The sequence below is a fragment of the Penicillium griseofulvum genome (genome assembly GCF_001561935.1).
Source record: "Penicillium griseofulvum strain PG3 chromosome Unknown contig_92, whole genome shotgun sequence".
In the NCBI taxonomy this organism is placed as follows: Eukaryota; Fungi; Ascomycota; class Eurotiomycetes; order Eurotiales; family Aspergillaceae; genus Penicillium; species Penicillium griseofulvum.
In genome coordinates, this window is record NW_024467453.1 from 449,902 (window position 1) to 464,617 (window position 14,716).

General features: G+C 46.8%; 5 protein-coding genes across 5 annotated transcripts; 4 read left to right on the plus strand and 1 right to left on the minus strand.

The window, feature by feature from the left end:
• Nucleotides 1-466: 466 nt before the first annotated feature.
• PGRI_069710 (Amino acid/polyamine transporter I) lies at nt 467-3,058 on the plus strand (the record flags this gene model as incomplete). The annotated part of the gene is made up of 18 exons (XM_040794685.1): nt 467-552; nt 606-639; nt 689-758; nt 1,050-1,052; nt 1,102-1,166; nt 1,217-1,288; nt 1,339-1,453; nt 1,504-1,582; nt 1,635-1,669; nt 1,720-1,748; nt 1,802-1,834; nt 1,887-1,911; nt 1,971-2,172; nt 2,227-2,304; nt 2,354-2,482; nt 2,536-2,683; nt 2,742-2,820; nt 2,877-3,058. The coding sequence occupies 18 exons, from the start codon at nt 467-469 to the stop codon at nt 3,056-3,058; spliced, it is 1,464 nt and encodes a 487-aa protein (XP_040649016.1).
• A 1,518-nt stretch (nt 3,059-4,576) lies between these two features.
• Nucleotides 4,577-5,380, plus strand: PGRI_069720 (Chitin-binding, domain 3; the record flags this gene model as incomplete). The annotated part of the gene is made up of 2 exons (XM_040794686.1): nt 4,577-4,678; nt 4,736-5,380. The coding sequence occupies 2 exons, from the start codon at nt 4,577-4,579 to the stop codon at nt 5,378-5,380; spliced, it is 747 nt and encodes a 248-aa protein (XP_040649017.1).
• A 258-nt stretch (nt 5,381-5,638) lies between these two features.
• On the minus strand, nt 5,639-6,857 carry PGRI_069730 (uncharacterized protein; the record flags this gene model as incomplete). The annotated part of the gene is made up of 3 exons (XM_040794687.1): nt 5,639-6,137; nt 6,205-6,482; nt 6,534-6,857. 3 exons carry the CDS (start codon nt 6,855-6,857, stop codon nt 5,639-5,641), a joined length of 1,101 nt encoding a protein of 366 aa, XP_040649018.1.
• A 1,036-nt stretch (nt 6,858-7,893) lies between these two features.
• Nucleotides 7,894-9,822, plus strand: PGRI_069740 (flavin-containing monooxygenase; the record flags this gene model as incomplete). The annotated part of the gene is made up of 1 exon (XM_040794688.1): nt 7,894-9,822. One exon carries the CDS (start codon nt 7,894-7,896, stop codon nt 9,820-9,822), a length of 1,929 nt encoding a protein of 642 aa, XP_040649019.1.
• A 2,308-nt stretch (nt 9,823-12,130) lies between these two features.
• On the plus strand, nt 12,131-13,821 carry PGRI_069750 (sugar porter family MFS transporter; the record flags this gene model as incomplete). The annotated part of the gene is made up of 3 exons (XM_040794689.1): nt 12,131-12,313; nt 12,368-13,083; nt 13,134-13,821. The coding sequence occupies 3 exons, from the start codon at nt 12,131-12,133 to the stop codon at nt 13,819-13,821; spliced, it is 1,587 nt and encodes a 528-aa protein (XP_040649020.1).
• Nucleotides 13,822-14,716: the final 895 nt, after the last annotated feature.

Sequence of the window (14,716 nt, forward strand, 5' to 3'; positions counted from 1 at the left end):
TATTGTAGGACGTAGTTGTCTACTCCGTTGGGTGATACTCCATATATAACCTAATACTTTGTTATCTTACTATCTGTTCGGGGTAATCGCGGCGAATCCACAGTGGAGAGAATGCAGATACTCACAACGTTGCTATCTGGAAATTGCATTCTAAGCTGGGATAATTCCCTCGGGGAATAATTAATATAATCGCCCCCTTTTGCCCTTTTTAATTGGTGTTAACAAGACTATACGATGTTGGGCAAGTACATGCGACCAACCGAGCATCTTAGCGCGTATGAACGCTCGCCTCATGAGATAAGGTAATCCATAGCTGTGCAGCTTCCCCGCATATGGAATAGCCCCTTGTCGGTACTTTGAGATAATCTGGCAATGCCTTCCTGATACGGAGGAGGCTTGGGGACCTACTTAGATTCATCCTTTCCCCAGCTCTTGGATCCGTAAATATTCTCATCTTTGATCCACTATGAAAGACGGTCCACTCCAAGGCGATGATGCCAAGTTGGCGGCTTTGGGCCATCGGCCTGAACTCCAACGTAGTCATTCAACATGGTAAGATGGATATGCTAGCATATGCAAAGCTTGATGCTAATGGGAATTACTAGGTCAATGCTTGGCTTAGCCTTTGCGGTTCTTAATGTATGTCAGACATGGGTTGCGACCGGGGTATTTAAACTAACGAGACTAGTCATGGACTGCACTTTCGGCCAGCTTGTCGATCAGTCTTACATCTGGCGGAAGCACAAGTGTGATTTGGGGTAGGCTTGTTCGGAAGAATTTTTGGTTTCTGAGACTTCACTGACACGCAAATTCTAGGACTAATTACTGCAGGATTCTGCAACCTTTGCATCGCAACTTCGCTGGCTGAATTTCTCTCGGCATATCCGACGTAAGCCTCGAGATGTCTTCCGTCCTTTATGTTTACACCATACTGATTTCTTTCTTTCTTTTTTTTTTCCAGAGCCGGTGGACAGTATCATTGGGTGGCAGGTAAATTATTCCATACCTACAACACTATAGACTTGGACTAGAGCTAACTTTGTTTCTAGCCAGTATGTTGCGCTCTAATAACTCGTCGAGTCCATACTAATAAATCGAAAGTCGCGTGGCCAAGCGCAGTACCAATTCTATCATGGGTTACAGGCTGGATCAACGTGGCAGGCTGGGTAGGCAAGGAATTCATCTAATATAGTTATTTAAGCTAACATATATGCAGGTTGCTCTCGTTGCAACAAACTCCCTTCTTTCTAGTCAGCTTATCGTTGGCTGCATTTCAGTTCTTCACGAGGTGAGTAAACTCACTTCGTACCCTTGTCGCAGTACTAACGTGATACATAGAGCTACGTCCCGCAACGCTGGCATCAATTCCTCATTTATATTGGACTGACAATTGGTTCATTCATCATTAATGCTTTCATGAACTCCATATTGCCAGTCATCTACCGTGGTGCTTGTGCGTTATTCCCGACCAGTTTGGCCCATTCTATCTCTAACTACTTTCAGTCATGTGGTCGATTGGAGGTTTCGTGGTCGTCTCAATTACATGTCTCGCATGCGCCGCCCCCAACTATAACTCAGCTTAGTATGAGACCCGCTGGTGATATCGAGTTATGGCGAAGAACTAACATCCATAGCTTCGTGTTCTGTGATTTTGTAAATACAACAGGCTGTGCGATTCCCCGAAAACTCCATTATTACGATTTTGCTAATTCAGCTTAGGGCCTGATGGTGTCGCATGGATGCTAGGTGTATGTTTACTGCACTCACCACAATTCTACAATAGTACTGACAGATACTCCAGTTGCTTCAAGGAGGGCTTGGCGTGACTGCCTTTGTAAGTCGTCATGGTTATTGCGGTATCAAAGCTTCGAGCTAACTGTATGTAGGATGCGGTGGCACACATGATCGAAGGTAAACAATTACCCCGGTATGAGCGGATAGAGAAAAAGACTGACGCATTGCCTTTTAAGAGGTACCCAATGCGGACATTGAGGGGCCTAAGATTATGGTTACCTGCGTGGGCATCGGTGTGTTTACCGGTTCTATCTTTTTGATCGTCCTTCTATTTGTCGCAGGAAACATGGAAATGGTCACAACCTCCGCAGCCGGTCCTCTTCTGCAGATCCTGATCGATGCCACGAAAAGTAACGCGGGAGGTATCTGCCTTTTGATGTATGTATTCGAGACTTTCACTCTTTTATTCTTCTACGCTAACACTAGTCCTAGGTTACCTCTGGTCTGCTTGGTCTTTGCTATTATCAGCGTCATGACCACGAGTAGCCGAATGATTTTTGCTTTTGCAAGGTATTTGATATCCTTTCCAATACACAACGCGTATATTTATTCCTCGCAGGGATGGCGGTCTTCCTGCTTCTCGGTTCTTTGCAAAAGTCCACCCAACACTCAAGTTGCCCCTCAACGCACTCATTCTCAGTGTTGTGGTAGTTATCGCATTCGGATGTATCTTCCTAGGCTCTACAAGGTAAGAATCGCCATTTATGGGCGATAGAACAAATGATAACTAACCCAATTCAGTGCTTTCAACGCAATTATCTCTGCCTCAGTCGTGGCTCTTGATCTATCCTATGGAATACCCATTGCAATCAACTGTCTTCAGGGGCGTAGATGTCTCCCCGAAAGGAAATGGAAATTGCCCAATGCAGTTGGATGGTTTGTCGATACGGTATGTTGCGGTCATGAATGAGAATTAAATAAAGCGAAACATTTCTGATCTTGACAAGGTTGCTTTATCATACATTGCTTTGACCACAGTTCTTTTTGTCTTCCCTCCGTCAAGCACGGTCACGGGAAGCAGTATGAGTGAGTTTACCTGTGACGTTATCTATGACAGTCTGTTAACTAAGCTGTCCGTCTAGATTACTGTGTTGCGGCATTTGCTGTTATTATTAGCATCTCTGTGTTCCAGTGGTTTGTGGACGGAAGGAAGAATTTCACCGGTCCTCGTGTTGACATCACTCTTGATGCACTGGACACCGTGCCTACGAGAGAGGAGATGGAGCCCAGTATGGATGAGAAGAAACACTCTGGTCGGGACTAGCTGGCCTGGTAGTGCCATAACGAGGACACTGCATTGTTCCTATCAATTGCCCACCTGTGGGATAGGGTGTTAGCCGTCACAGTGGATGTCTATAATACAGGGTTAATATATATGTCACTTCACCGCACTTTGTCATACAAACAAGGTTTTCGATTTTATAGTAGACGGCGAATTACGGTTTCACCTTTACTTACTCGGGGAGACTTCGGTGTATATGACAAAAGGCTACATGTACTGAGCGCTAAAACGGAAGGGACAGGCTGAGAAGTACTAGAGTGAAAGCGATATTACTCGGTCACAAGAACAACTTCTTCGAAGCCTGGGATGGATATACTGGATAGTCACTACAACCGTTGTTTTGACTTAAGCCTCAACATACCTTTTTTTTCTTGCACTCACATTCTCACAGTTCCGAAACAGAGACCACATCTATTTCCGGCCCCTGCCATCCAGTAAGCATATGTCTCATCGTGCAGAATGAGAATGCCGCAGTATCAATGCTCACCAACCCCAATCTTATACCTCCAACCCTAGGTGCAGCGAGATATACATTACTATTACCAGAAAAGGGAGTAATCTCCGAGTCAGTAGGCCGAAACGTGCCCGGATAGGGGCCGCGACAAAAGTTCCTAGGCAATACTTTTCGGGTTAATACTTACCGAGGGTAGACTTGCAACATGCGATCAAGGGTATGCATCTGAATCACCAAAAATGCACAGAGTGAGTGGTCGGGCAATAGTCGGGAAACCCCCCGCAAATCTGTGATGTCGATCTTTCGCGCCATGGCGTTAAAAGGGCTGAAATACCCCGCAGCCACTCTCATGGCAAAGCTAAGGGTTTCAGCTAGATTAAAAGAGCATGGTCTACCAATCAAGAGGTCCCTTCCAAAAATGAGCTACGGTGAAGGAAAACAAAAGGGAACTTTGAATATCTTGTATGACATAGATGAACGGGTATTTGTAGAACATTTCTAAAATTATGCATTCTGCATTCATCCTGCACATCGATCTAATCTCCTTGGCCTGGAATATGTTGATTGGCGGGAATATATCGGGCGTCGCATCCTTCAGCCAAGCAACAGCCACTACCAAGTCTTGGATTCCCTCAATGGCGTTGCGGCGCTCTCCACCCTGCACAACAATCTCAATTTCAACGGTGATAGTCAACTACCCTTGTCATACTTTTTAAAAGCCGGTCACCCGTCCTATACTTGGCAGTGTCGATGCTGATCATCTGCGGAGTACGAAGGCCAAGTTGGGACAGGTTCTTCACAAATGTTCTTCTGCCTCGTAAAACAACTCTTCATGATTGGCCTTCTTGTCCGTACCCTGTAGAAAAGTTAGGATCGGGGCATGTAAAGGAATTGTCTAATGGGTACTCCGTATAGGGCTCAAAGTTCGAAGCAACGAAGCATAAATATAAAAGGACCTACCCCCAACACCTAGTTTGGTCTGTATCAGATTTCAATCATTCACTTTGCCTCCAACATTTGAGCAAAATACATCTTAAACCAACATCATGAAGTCTGCCGCTGTTATTCTAGTGGGATCGTTGTCCACCATTGTTGCTGGACATGGCTACATGGTCACTCCGGATAGTCGAACAAAGCTCGGATTTGATGTTAGATTCCTAGATGAACTGAGCATCAAAGGCATTCCTTTGACTGACAATATTTAGGCTGGAACCGACACATGTCCCGAGTGCACCATCCTCGAGCCCGTTCAGTCTTGGCCCGATCTCGATGCCGCCCCTGTTGGCCGTAGCGGACCCTGCGGATACAATGCCCGTGTGAGCGTCGACTACAACCAACCCGGCAAGGACTGGGGCAAGGAGGTGGTCAAGACATACAAAGCTGGTGATGTCATTGACGTCGTGTGGTGTGTTGACCACAACGGTGATCACGGTGGTATGTTCACCTACCGTATCTGCCAGGATCAGGCTATCGTCGACAAATTCCTGGACCCAGATTACCTTCCAACCGAGAAGGAGAAACAGGCTGCCGAGGCCTGCTTCGATGAAGGTCTTCTTCCATGCACCGGTGTGGATGGACAGGCCTGTGACTACAGTCCCGACTGTAAAGAGGGCGAGGCTTGCCACCGCAATGACTGGTTTACGTGCAACGGCTTTGAAGATACCAAGTGCAAAGGCGTCGACAATGCTGCACTAAACTCCTGCAAGACAACAATCGCCGGTGGTTACACTGTCTCGAAGAAGGTCAAGCTTCCCGACTACGTCTCCAACCACACTTTACTCTCCTGGAAATGGAACTCTTTCCAGACGGGTCAGATCTATCTCTCTTGCTCAGACATTGCTATCCAGTGAGTGGATTGCCGATTTACCGGTACCTAGACAGGTATTTAGTGCAGAGAGAAATAGACGTTGAGGCCAGGACACCGACTATAAGAGCCGAGAAACATTAGGTTTTATAACGCATGTCATACGAAGATCATCTTCACGGCTACTGTACATGTATATATTGAATTGAAGCAATCTAAGATTTTGGCTTATTCTAGAACAACCAGAGATGGTCTATGATTTTACAGACTCTAAATATCTTCATACATCACATTAAACTAATTCTTACAGTGCCGAGAGTATCAAGGCACCAACACTTCCAGCGATTGCCCAAGAGGGCACGATCAAAGAAGATCCCATCCCAGGCTTTGCGTCACTCTCTGCTGTACCAGTTGCACTACTACCCGTTGCGGTAATATCACTCGCGCCACTACCGGCCTTCGTACCGGTAGCAGTAGCATCTGCTGCGGACACAGTAACAGTATGAATCACCGCGTTGGTAGCCGAACCAAACATCCATGTGAAGGTATCACCACTGACTGGGGTAGAGACGGTGCCGCCGACGTTAGACATGGTTTTCGTTCCATTGGTCGGCATGCTGTTGGGACGGGGGAAGTTGTTAGTCCCTCCGGCATCGGCACGCCCAAAGCCCAGGTCGTTGGCACAATCATACGCCTCGAGGTATGGTCCGCATTCTTCCCATTTGCCGGGATTGAGAACGGCGGCAAACCATTCATCTGCACTCAGTAGAGAGGGTTTAGTGTCAGGGCAGGTATCCCAGATACTAAATATTATCATTAGCAACAGAAGGGCAATAAAGGGTTCCTTTAAGCCCTGGAGTGAGATCATACGCGGAGATAATAGCGCTCCATCCACAACACATGCACGCTTGGCCGTAATCAATCATAGCTTGAGTATCGGTCATTTGATTGAGGTTTGTAGCGTTATTCGAGCACTCGGTGAGTTGATTGTTGATTAGATATTCTTTTAGTTCGACTTTGCCGAGGTTGCAGGAACAGGAATCGGGGGCATCATCGGGTGTCGGCCAATATGGTAAACCATCTCGGTTAGGATTAAGACAGACGCCGAGGAAGTCTATGACTGTACTTTGGTACTCGCAAGAGTAGACCTAAGATAGGTGTGTCAGACTTTGAGGTACGAATTGTGGAGGATTTCTTACCTGGTTCCAACAACTCTGGCCTGCGCAATCGATCTGGAGGGCGGACTTTTCACATTCACAAGCTTTGATGCAGTCGAGTCCCAGGCCAGGACATTTCTCGTTCATGCAGGATGTACTTCCACCACATGAATTGTAGCACGCTTGACCTCCTCCGGCGCAATTGTTGTTTACGCAGTTCGAGTAGTTCGCATCAACCTTCTCATAGCAGATTGTCAAGCTCTTGGGGTCAGCGCAGGAGGATGGCTCGAAATAACCAACCTCCTTAGCTAGCGACAGAGAAGAAAGGGCCACTAGAGCTAGCAGCGCGCGGGATGGAAGGCTCATAATGGCAGTTTTGACGCGGTAAACAGATTTTCCTCATCATTGCGTCTCTGGAGAAGCGCTACTTATATTCCAAGTCGAACACCCGAAAGCCGGAGCCACAATGTTCGTCCTAGATAATTAGTGCTGACATGGGGCTCATACAGATCCAATCAGTCGGATCTTTCCGCATTTACTTGTTATGGGGTCAGATTCATCTCGTCTAATTTTCCCCTTCGAACTAACTGGGAAACTGCCAAGCCTAAATGGAGCCTGTTCGTCCCCATCGTGTCCTATTACCAGGCCCTTGCCAAGAGACCCTACACCGCATGGGTATAAGGTCTCCACAGCTACTCCGTAGTTGACTTGCTCAAAATGTACCTTTCATTGGAGCTCACATTTAAAAGGTACAACCATTTGGTTATCAATCTCAAGATCTGACAAAAATTAGATACGGAGATAGATTCCGTCCAATTTCCTCCGGACAACAATATAAAATTGTACCATCTCAACTTATAAAATCGTTACTCGTGCTATCGCATGAATGGTTAAAAGGGGAAACAGCTCCGAAACCCGTTCATGCTGCATCTATATAAACTTCTTTAGGTATTTATTATAGAAGATTTATGATTCTAATACTCCGTACGGAGTAGTGGAAATGTAATTGTTCTATTGAATTCAAGAGTCATCAAAATGATGATCTATCGTATGTACCTTGTGTTGCTGTAGCCTATTACGGCGAATCCGAAGCCGATAGCATGGCCGCATTCTAATATGCACGGGGTAGCCTCTTAGAATCGGACTCTCTACAGCTCACATGTACTTTACCCTCTGGATCAAACCATTTCTTCCATCCGTTTGCTTTCTTTTTCTGTTTGCTTTTGCCTTCCCAGTCTGTACTGAATTGCTGGGCAATCTCACATAAAACACAAACGATTGCCAAACAGTTGCATATCCATGCATTTCATTGAACAGCTAACACACAACTCACAATGACATCTAGAAACCCCTGTTCGTCTTGCTGATTTGCATCCAGGGAATCGTTCCATGCCACTTCGCCATGACACTAGAGAAATCCATTACTACCCCAGAGGCCCTCGCCCTCGACCAACCTATCATCGATAAAGCCAAGACGAACGAGCCTTATTTGCAGGAGACACAAGACCGGTATGATGTGGAACGTAAGAAGCGCTTGCGCCCGGATGGACCAACCCAATATGTGGGCTTGAGCGATGAATCCACCAACAATCTTCATTTGAATGGAAATATCACGGTCGACAACAATCTGCTCCAGCAGAACAAGGTCCGAATGCTCATTGTCGGTGCTGGATTTGGAGGGCTGCTCTTTGCAGTGCGACTACTCCAGTCAGGGTTTCTTCGTGCGACTGACATCCTCTTCGTGGACACAGCGGGTGGCTTTGGAGGAACGTGGTGGTGGAACAAGTATCCCGGCTTGGCCTGCGACGTTGAAAGCTATATTTACATGCCCTTGCTAGAGGAAACGAAGTACATGCCATCGCAAAAGTATGTCGCCGGGCCGGAATTGAAAGAACATGCGAATCGCATTGCCTGTCAATGGAATCTCAGTGAACGGGCGTTGTTCCAGACCACAGTCAAGAATTTAGCTTGGAATAGCGAGGATTGTCAATGGACAGTCCATATCACACCACATGGCCAACCAACCACTTCGATACAATCTGATTTTGTCATATTGGCTACCGGGTTGCTGAATTCCCCGAAGTTACCAAAATTGGACGGCCTTGAGACCTACAAGGGGAAGGTTTTCCATACCTCTCGCTGGGACTATGGTTATACTGGAGGAAGTCCGAGCAGCCCAGCCATGCATAGACTACACGACAAAACGATTGGATTTGTCGGAACTGGTGCATCTGCTATTCAAGCGATCCCGCACCTTGCCCAGTGGGCAAAGAAAGTGGTTGTGTTCCAGCGCACACCCTCTGCTGTAGATTGGCGTCACAACCACTCCACCGATCGCACCTGGTGGATGAAAATGATCCAAGAAGGCCCTGGGTGGCAACGAGAGCGCATGGAAAATTTCAACGCCTTCCTCTCGAATGAGAACCCCCTCCCAGATATAGACCTTGTCGATGACGGTTGGAGCAAGATGCAGTCTTTTAGTGCATTGATAGGGAGTCCCTCTGGTCTTGACCAGGACCATCTGAAGCGGATGCACCGATTAGACCTTCGTCGCCAAGAGGCGATTCGGCATCGTGTGGAAGCCACAGTGACCGACCAAGCGACTGCTCGGGCCTTGAAGCCGTGGTATCCCGGGTGGTGCAAACGGCCGTGCTTTAGTGATAACTTTCTCAAGGCATTCAACCAGTCTAATGTCTCCTTGGTAGACACAAATGGGAAAGGGATCCGCACCGTGACAAATCGAGGGATCTTGGCAAATGGCCAAGAGTATGATTTGGATGCTATAGTTTTTGGGACCGGCTACAGTCTTGGAGGTAGTGCCGATCTGGGGGATCTGACTGTGACCGGCCGTGACAACCAGATCCTCCAAGAAAAAAGACAGAAGGGGCTGACTTCACTCCACGGGGTAATGACTAATGGGTTCCCCAACCTGTTCTTTTCGGGTCCGTATCAAACGGGAGCCTCGGCAAATCAGGTCTATGTCCTTGATCAGCTTGCCGTTCATGTCGCCCACATCATCTCCGAAGCCGGTAAGTCGGTCTCGGAAAGAAACCCAAATCCCACCCGGTTTACCATTGAGCCTAGTTCCCATTCGGAAAATGAATGGACTTCCAAGGTTTTGATGAGAACGCGAGCACTGGGAGGTGTTCTAAATTGCACTCCGTCATACTTCAATCGGGAAGGACTCCAATTTGAAGGACAGGAAGCCTTGCAGGCGGCACAATTTAGTATATGGGGAGAGGGGATTAAGAGTTATGTGAATGAGATTAAGGATTGGCGAAACACAGGCGGGTTGGCGGGACTTGATATTCAGTCCTGGCATGACATGTAGTTTTTGTAGCCATGTTTACACAGTTTTGGTTAGCCTGTTAGTTTGTTGAAAATGAAATCTACCTAATTCCTATTTCTGTACGGACTAGGATGTCAAGTCTTTATGCGGGTGCAACCGAACAGTCAGGCCCTCGACTCGAAACCCCTGTAGGTACAACGTGGGACAATCAAAATAGAATCCCCGGTAATAAAAAAAGTGTGTCAAGATGACTGTGTCCAAAAAAATAGAGAAGAAAAAGTACACGAATCATAGCCGAGGCCATGTATTGAAACCCAAAAAAGGAAATTGGACATAATAGAGAATAATATAAGTTTTTACCGGTAACCGGCCGGTGACCAGATTCGGTGTGAAAGAAAAGTGCCGGGGTAGTATTTCCCCCAGATAAACCAAACCAAACTTGTGGGATCCGGAGACTTCTCCATATTCTCAAGGTCTAATAAGTATGGAGTACGGAGTAAGTGCATAAGTACATCTTACTCGGGGACAACCGAGATCCTGTACCATGGCCATTTTCCCTTCAAAACCACACAAATCATCATTCCAACGGAAATCGTTCACCGGCCTCGGAGATGAATCACTCGGCTTGCGCCGTTTCTTCTTTTTTTTTCGGTCGGGGCCCTCGCTCCCAAGCTCCTCAACTTCGGTTCCTACCAGGACTATGGTCAATGTGGGTCGCTCGTGGCACCATTTCAGCCGAGAACATGGAAATGTTTCTACCGGGTCCTCCGTACTCCGTAAGCCGAGTGCGCACGGAATACGGGGTAGCATTTGCTAGATTTGGGCGCTCCAGAATGGAGTGAGAAGGGAAAGAGTTCGGAAGTTTAGTAGAGTCACATTCGGGAATCATCGAATAACAGGCCACGCTCAAGCGCGCCATGGAGATAGTATTAAGGTAGCCAAGAAAAAAGGCACAAAATCCTGCCGACAATATCCCGTCATTCATCTCGTAGCGATTATTTGGCACGGGATAGACAAGAAAAACTTGTCTGCACGTGATTGCCAAGACGAAATGCGGAGATGAAAAGCTAAGACAGGTATGGGTTTGTTATATGTAACTGGTTGATTTCCCCGTGGGAAAAAGCCTCCAAAGCCCATCTCTTGCCATGGAAAATCTTGTGTTCTGATAGACCCACTGAGTGGCTCGGCTATGCCCGAGCTGTGAGCCACTTTGACAATGTTGATCATGTTTTTGTTTTTCCTTTTTGTTTCTAAGATTGTTTTTTAGACTAACGCACGGCTAGGAACATATGCACTTTTGAATAGTAAATAAACGGCATAAAACCATTATTCTTACGGTTTACTCTATCCATACTAGTAGTGCGTTATAGTCAGCTTGTCTTCCGCCAAGACTGTCTTTTCCCTTAAAGTAAAGGAGAGAGTAGGATTTTGTGGCGTCCCTAAGGTCTGTGCTTTGGACGGCTTGCCTTCAATGTGACATTGTGAATATATTAAGTTTTCATTTTAAAAGTGTTTTAAAAGTCAGTCTCTTTTCGATCAACTGACTCATAAGCCACTTTTTTCTTATTTGTGGTATAAGCGAGAAGCTCAAAATATAACCTGGGGAAGATATAGGAGTCACACGTAAAAGGAAAAAAGTTAAAAAAAAAGAAAGTTAAAAAAAGAAAAAAAAAAAAAAAAAAAAGAATATTTACGGGGCACGTGGCGCACAGTCCCATGGTAACCAACCAATTAGATTTGATTTCCCCGCGGACCGTCTATCCCAAAGTGGATATCTCCGTTTTTTTTTAACCCGAGGCTCTGTTGATAATTCTAGACGTCCAAATATGTGATAGTTGGGAGGTTTTTGTAGGTTTTTGTTTCACTTTGGGCCTTCTAAGAGCCGATGAGACAGGGATCGACGGATAAATTCTGGGGATTCTAACCAATCAGGTCTTCAAGCTTACAGTTTACGGCTTGGGCCGTGCAGCACTTCCCCGGTTTCCTATACTTGCCGTTTCTACGGAGTATCGTGTGGTCAAATTTGTAGAGCCGACTTGGCTACACAAGTGATTCCAGCCGATTTCTAGATTTATTGTTGTGGCCGATAGTAACCAAACCGAATATGGATTAAAATAATTATTTTTCCCTGTAATTTTTTGCTTTTTTTTTTCCTGACATGGGGGGGAAGGTATGGGGATGAAGCTCAAATGGCAGTCACCCCCCAAAGAATATAAATCTTCTTCCCCTCCCCAATCCCTTCTTCTCTTCCTTCATCCCCATCTCTCGTCTTACATTATTTTTTTTAAGACATCTCATTCCAACTCTTTCTAGAGTTATCAACCATATCTATCCTCATCGACTCGCTACCATGCCTGGTGGAGCAGTCATCTCTGGGCCTGTCGACGCCTCGCGCGTTGAGGCCCCAGTCACATTCAAGGCCTACTTGATGTGTGCCTTTGCTGCCTTTGGTGGTATCTTCTTTGGTTATGACTCTGGTTACATCAATGGTGTTCTCGGCATGGAGTACTTCATCCATGAGTTCTTTGGTGATGTGGGTTTCAACGTCCCTGCCCAGTTTCCAGAATATCATTAACGACACACTTAGGATGCTACCACTATCCCTGCCTCTCGAAAGTCGCTCATCGTTTCCATTCTCTCCGCTGGAACCTTCTTTGGTGCCCTCATCGCCGGTGATCTGGCTGATTGGTTCGGTCGTCGCATTACTATCATCTCTGGCTGCGCTATCTTTATCGTCGGTGTGGTTTTGCAGACAGCTTCTGCCAGCTTGGGGCTCCTCGTCGCCGGTCGTTTGATTGCCGGTTTCGGTATTGGATTCGTCTCTGCTATCATCATTCTCTACATGTCTGAAATTGCACCCCGCAAGGTCCGTGGTGCAATCGTCTCCGGTTACCAATTCTGCATCACCATTGGTTTGATGTTGGCCTCGTGTGTCAACTATGGCACTCAGAATTACACCACCAGTGCATCGTACAGAATCCCCATTGCTCTCCAGATGCTCTGGGCTCTTATTTTGGGCCTTGGATTGTTTCTGCTACCCGAGTCTCCTCGATTCTTCATTCGCAAGGGTCAGAAGGATAAGGCCCGCACTGTCTTGGCCCGTATCCGTGGCCAGCCCGAGGATTCAGAGTTGGTCGAGAGCGAACTGAATGAGATCGATGCCAACAACCAGTACGAAATGATGTCAATCCCGCAGGGTGGATACTGGACCACCTGGTTCAGCTGCTTCACCGGAAGCCTCTGGCACCCTAACAGCAACCTTCGTCGGACTATTCTTGGCACGTCGTTGCAGATGATGCAACAGTATGCCTTTCTCTCCTCCTGCTATTGAAGAGAAAACTAACAAACTATAGATGGACCGGTGTCAACTTCATTTTCTACTACGGAACCACCTTCTTCCAGGATCTCAAGACAATTGATGATCCTTTCCTGATCAGTATGATCACCACGATTGTAAATGTCTTCTCTACCCCCATCTCCTTCTACACCATCGAGAAATTCGGACGTCGTCCTTTACTCCTTTGGGGTGCCCTGGGTATGGTTGTGTGCCAGTTCATTGTCGCAATTGTTGGTGTCACCACCGAAACGCAGAACAAGAGTGCTGTCAGTTCCATGATCGCATTCATCTGCATCTACATCTTTTTCTTTGCTAGCACCTGGGGCCCCGGTGCTTGGGTCGTTATCGGTGAAATCTACCCTCTCCCCATTCGGTCCCGCGGTGTTGCCCTCTCCACCGCGTCCAACTGGCTCTGGAACTGCATCATCGCAGTCATCACCCCTTACATGACTGAGGCCGATAAAGGTAACCTTGGTCCTAAGGTGTTCTTTATCTGGGGTTCTCTCTGTGCCTGTGCCTTGGTCTACACCTACTTCCTCATTCCCGAAACCAAGGGCTTGACGCTGGAGCAGGTTGACAAGATGATGGAAGAGACCACTCCCCGCACTTCCGCCAAGTGGAAGCCCTCGACCACCTTTGCTGCCGAGATTGGACTGGAGGAGAAGACTGCTCAGGCACCCAGCGTGACCCAGCAGGAAGTTTAGTCCATGGGCCTAGTCCTTGGCACGGCGGTTCCCTTGTTCTTCTGTGCTTTTTACATAGTTCCAGCCCCCTCTCAGAGGTCGCGCTCGGATCTATTTTTTTTTTTTTATCATGCGTTGACGGTTTCATGCGCCATTGCCCCCGATATCCACGAATGCATGTAACATAATCAATTTAATTCTTATTGCTTTTGATCCTTTCTTTCGCTTGGTTATTAGGAAATGTAGGGAATCATTTCAACTCCGTAGATAATTAAATATAGATGAAGTCGTCAGACCGCGTGCCTGCCAAGGAAAAACAGCCACGCTGTGTGTAACTGATGGGTACATTCTCTATCACTTTAAGGTTGAAACCCACATTCACATCCACACCAACCACATCCACAACATTCGTCAACTTCTCGGACATCAGAAGATCTTCAAATAGCAAGCAATTGCCAAGCCCTTTCCTGGGGTTATATCAGCGTCTTGGCAAATCTTAGAAATCCAACAGAAGTGCTGAAGGATACAGATTGAATGGGAGATTCGCTCTTAATAAAGCCAAGTATTTCGCACGTGTCTTTTCATTAATTGGAATCCAGATTTCCTGACAATATTAATCAGAGTGCGACATTTTTATTGTTGATTGTTGACACAAATACTCCGTACGCAGGCAAAGCCCTCGGAGCTCCATTCTCCGCTGACTGTTGTCAGGGGACCCGACCGCCAAGACCGAATACGTATACTACCTACGCACGTTAGGAAGGGCCTGGCCGTTACATCGAAGATTCCATGGAGGCTTTGCTCTCAAATTGATTGGAATTGATTGGCGGGGGTATACTGGGAGCATATCTGTCACTTGACATTGAACTTATCCGTGACGAGTCTGGGACCAATATGCTACGCTACCACGGCCTTG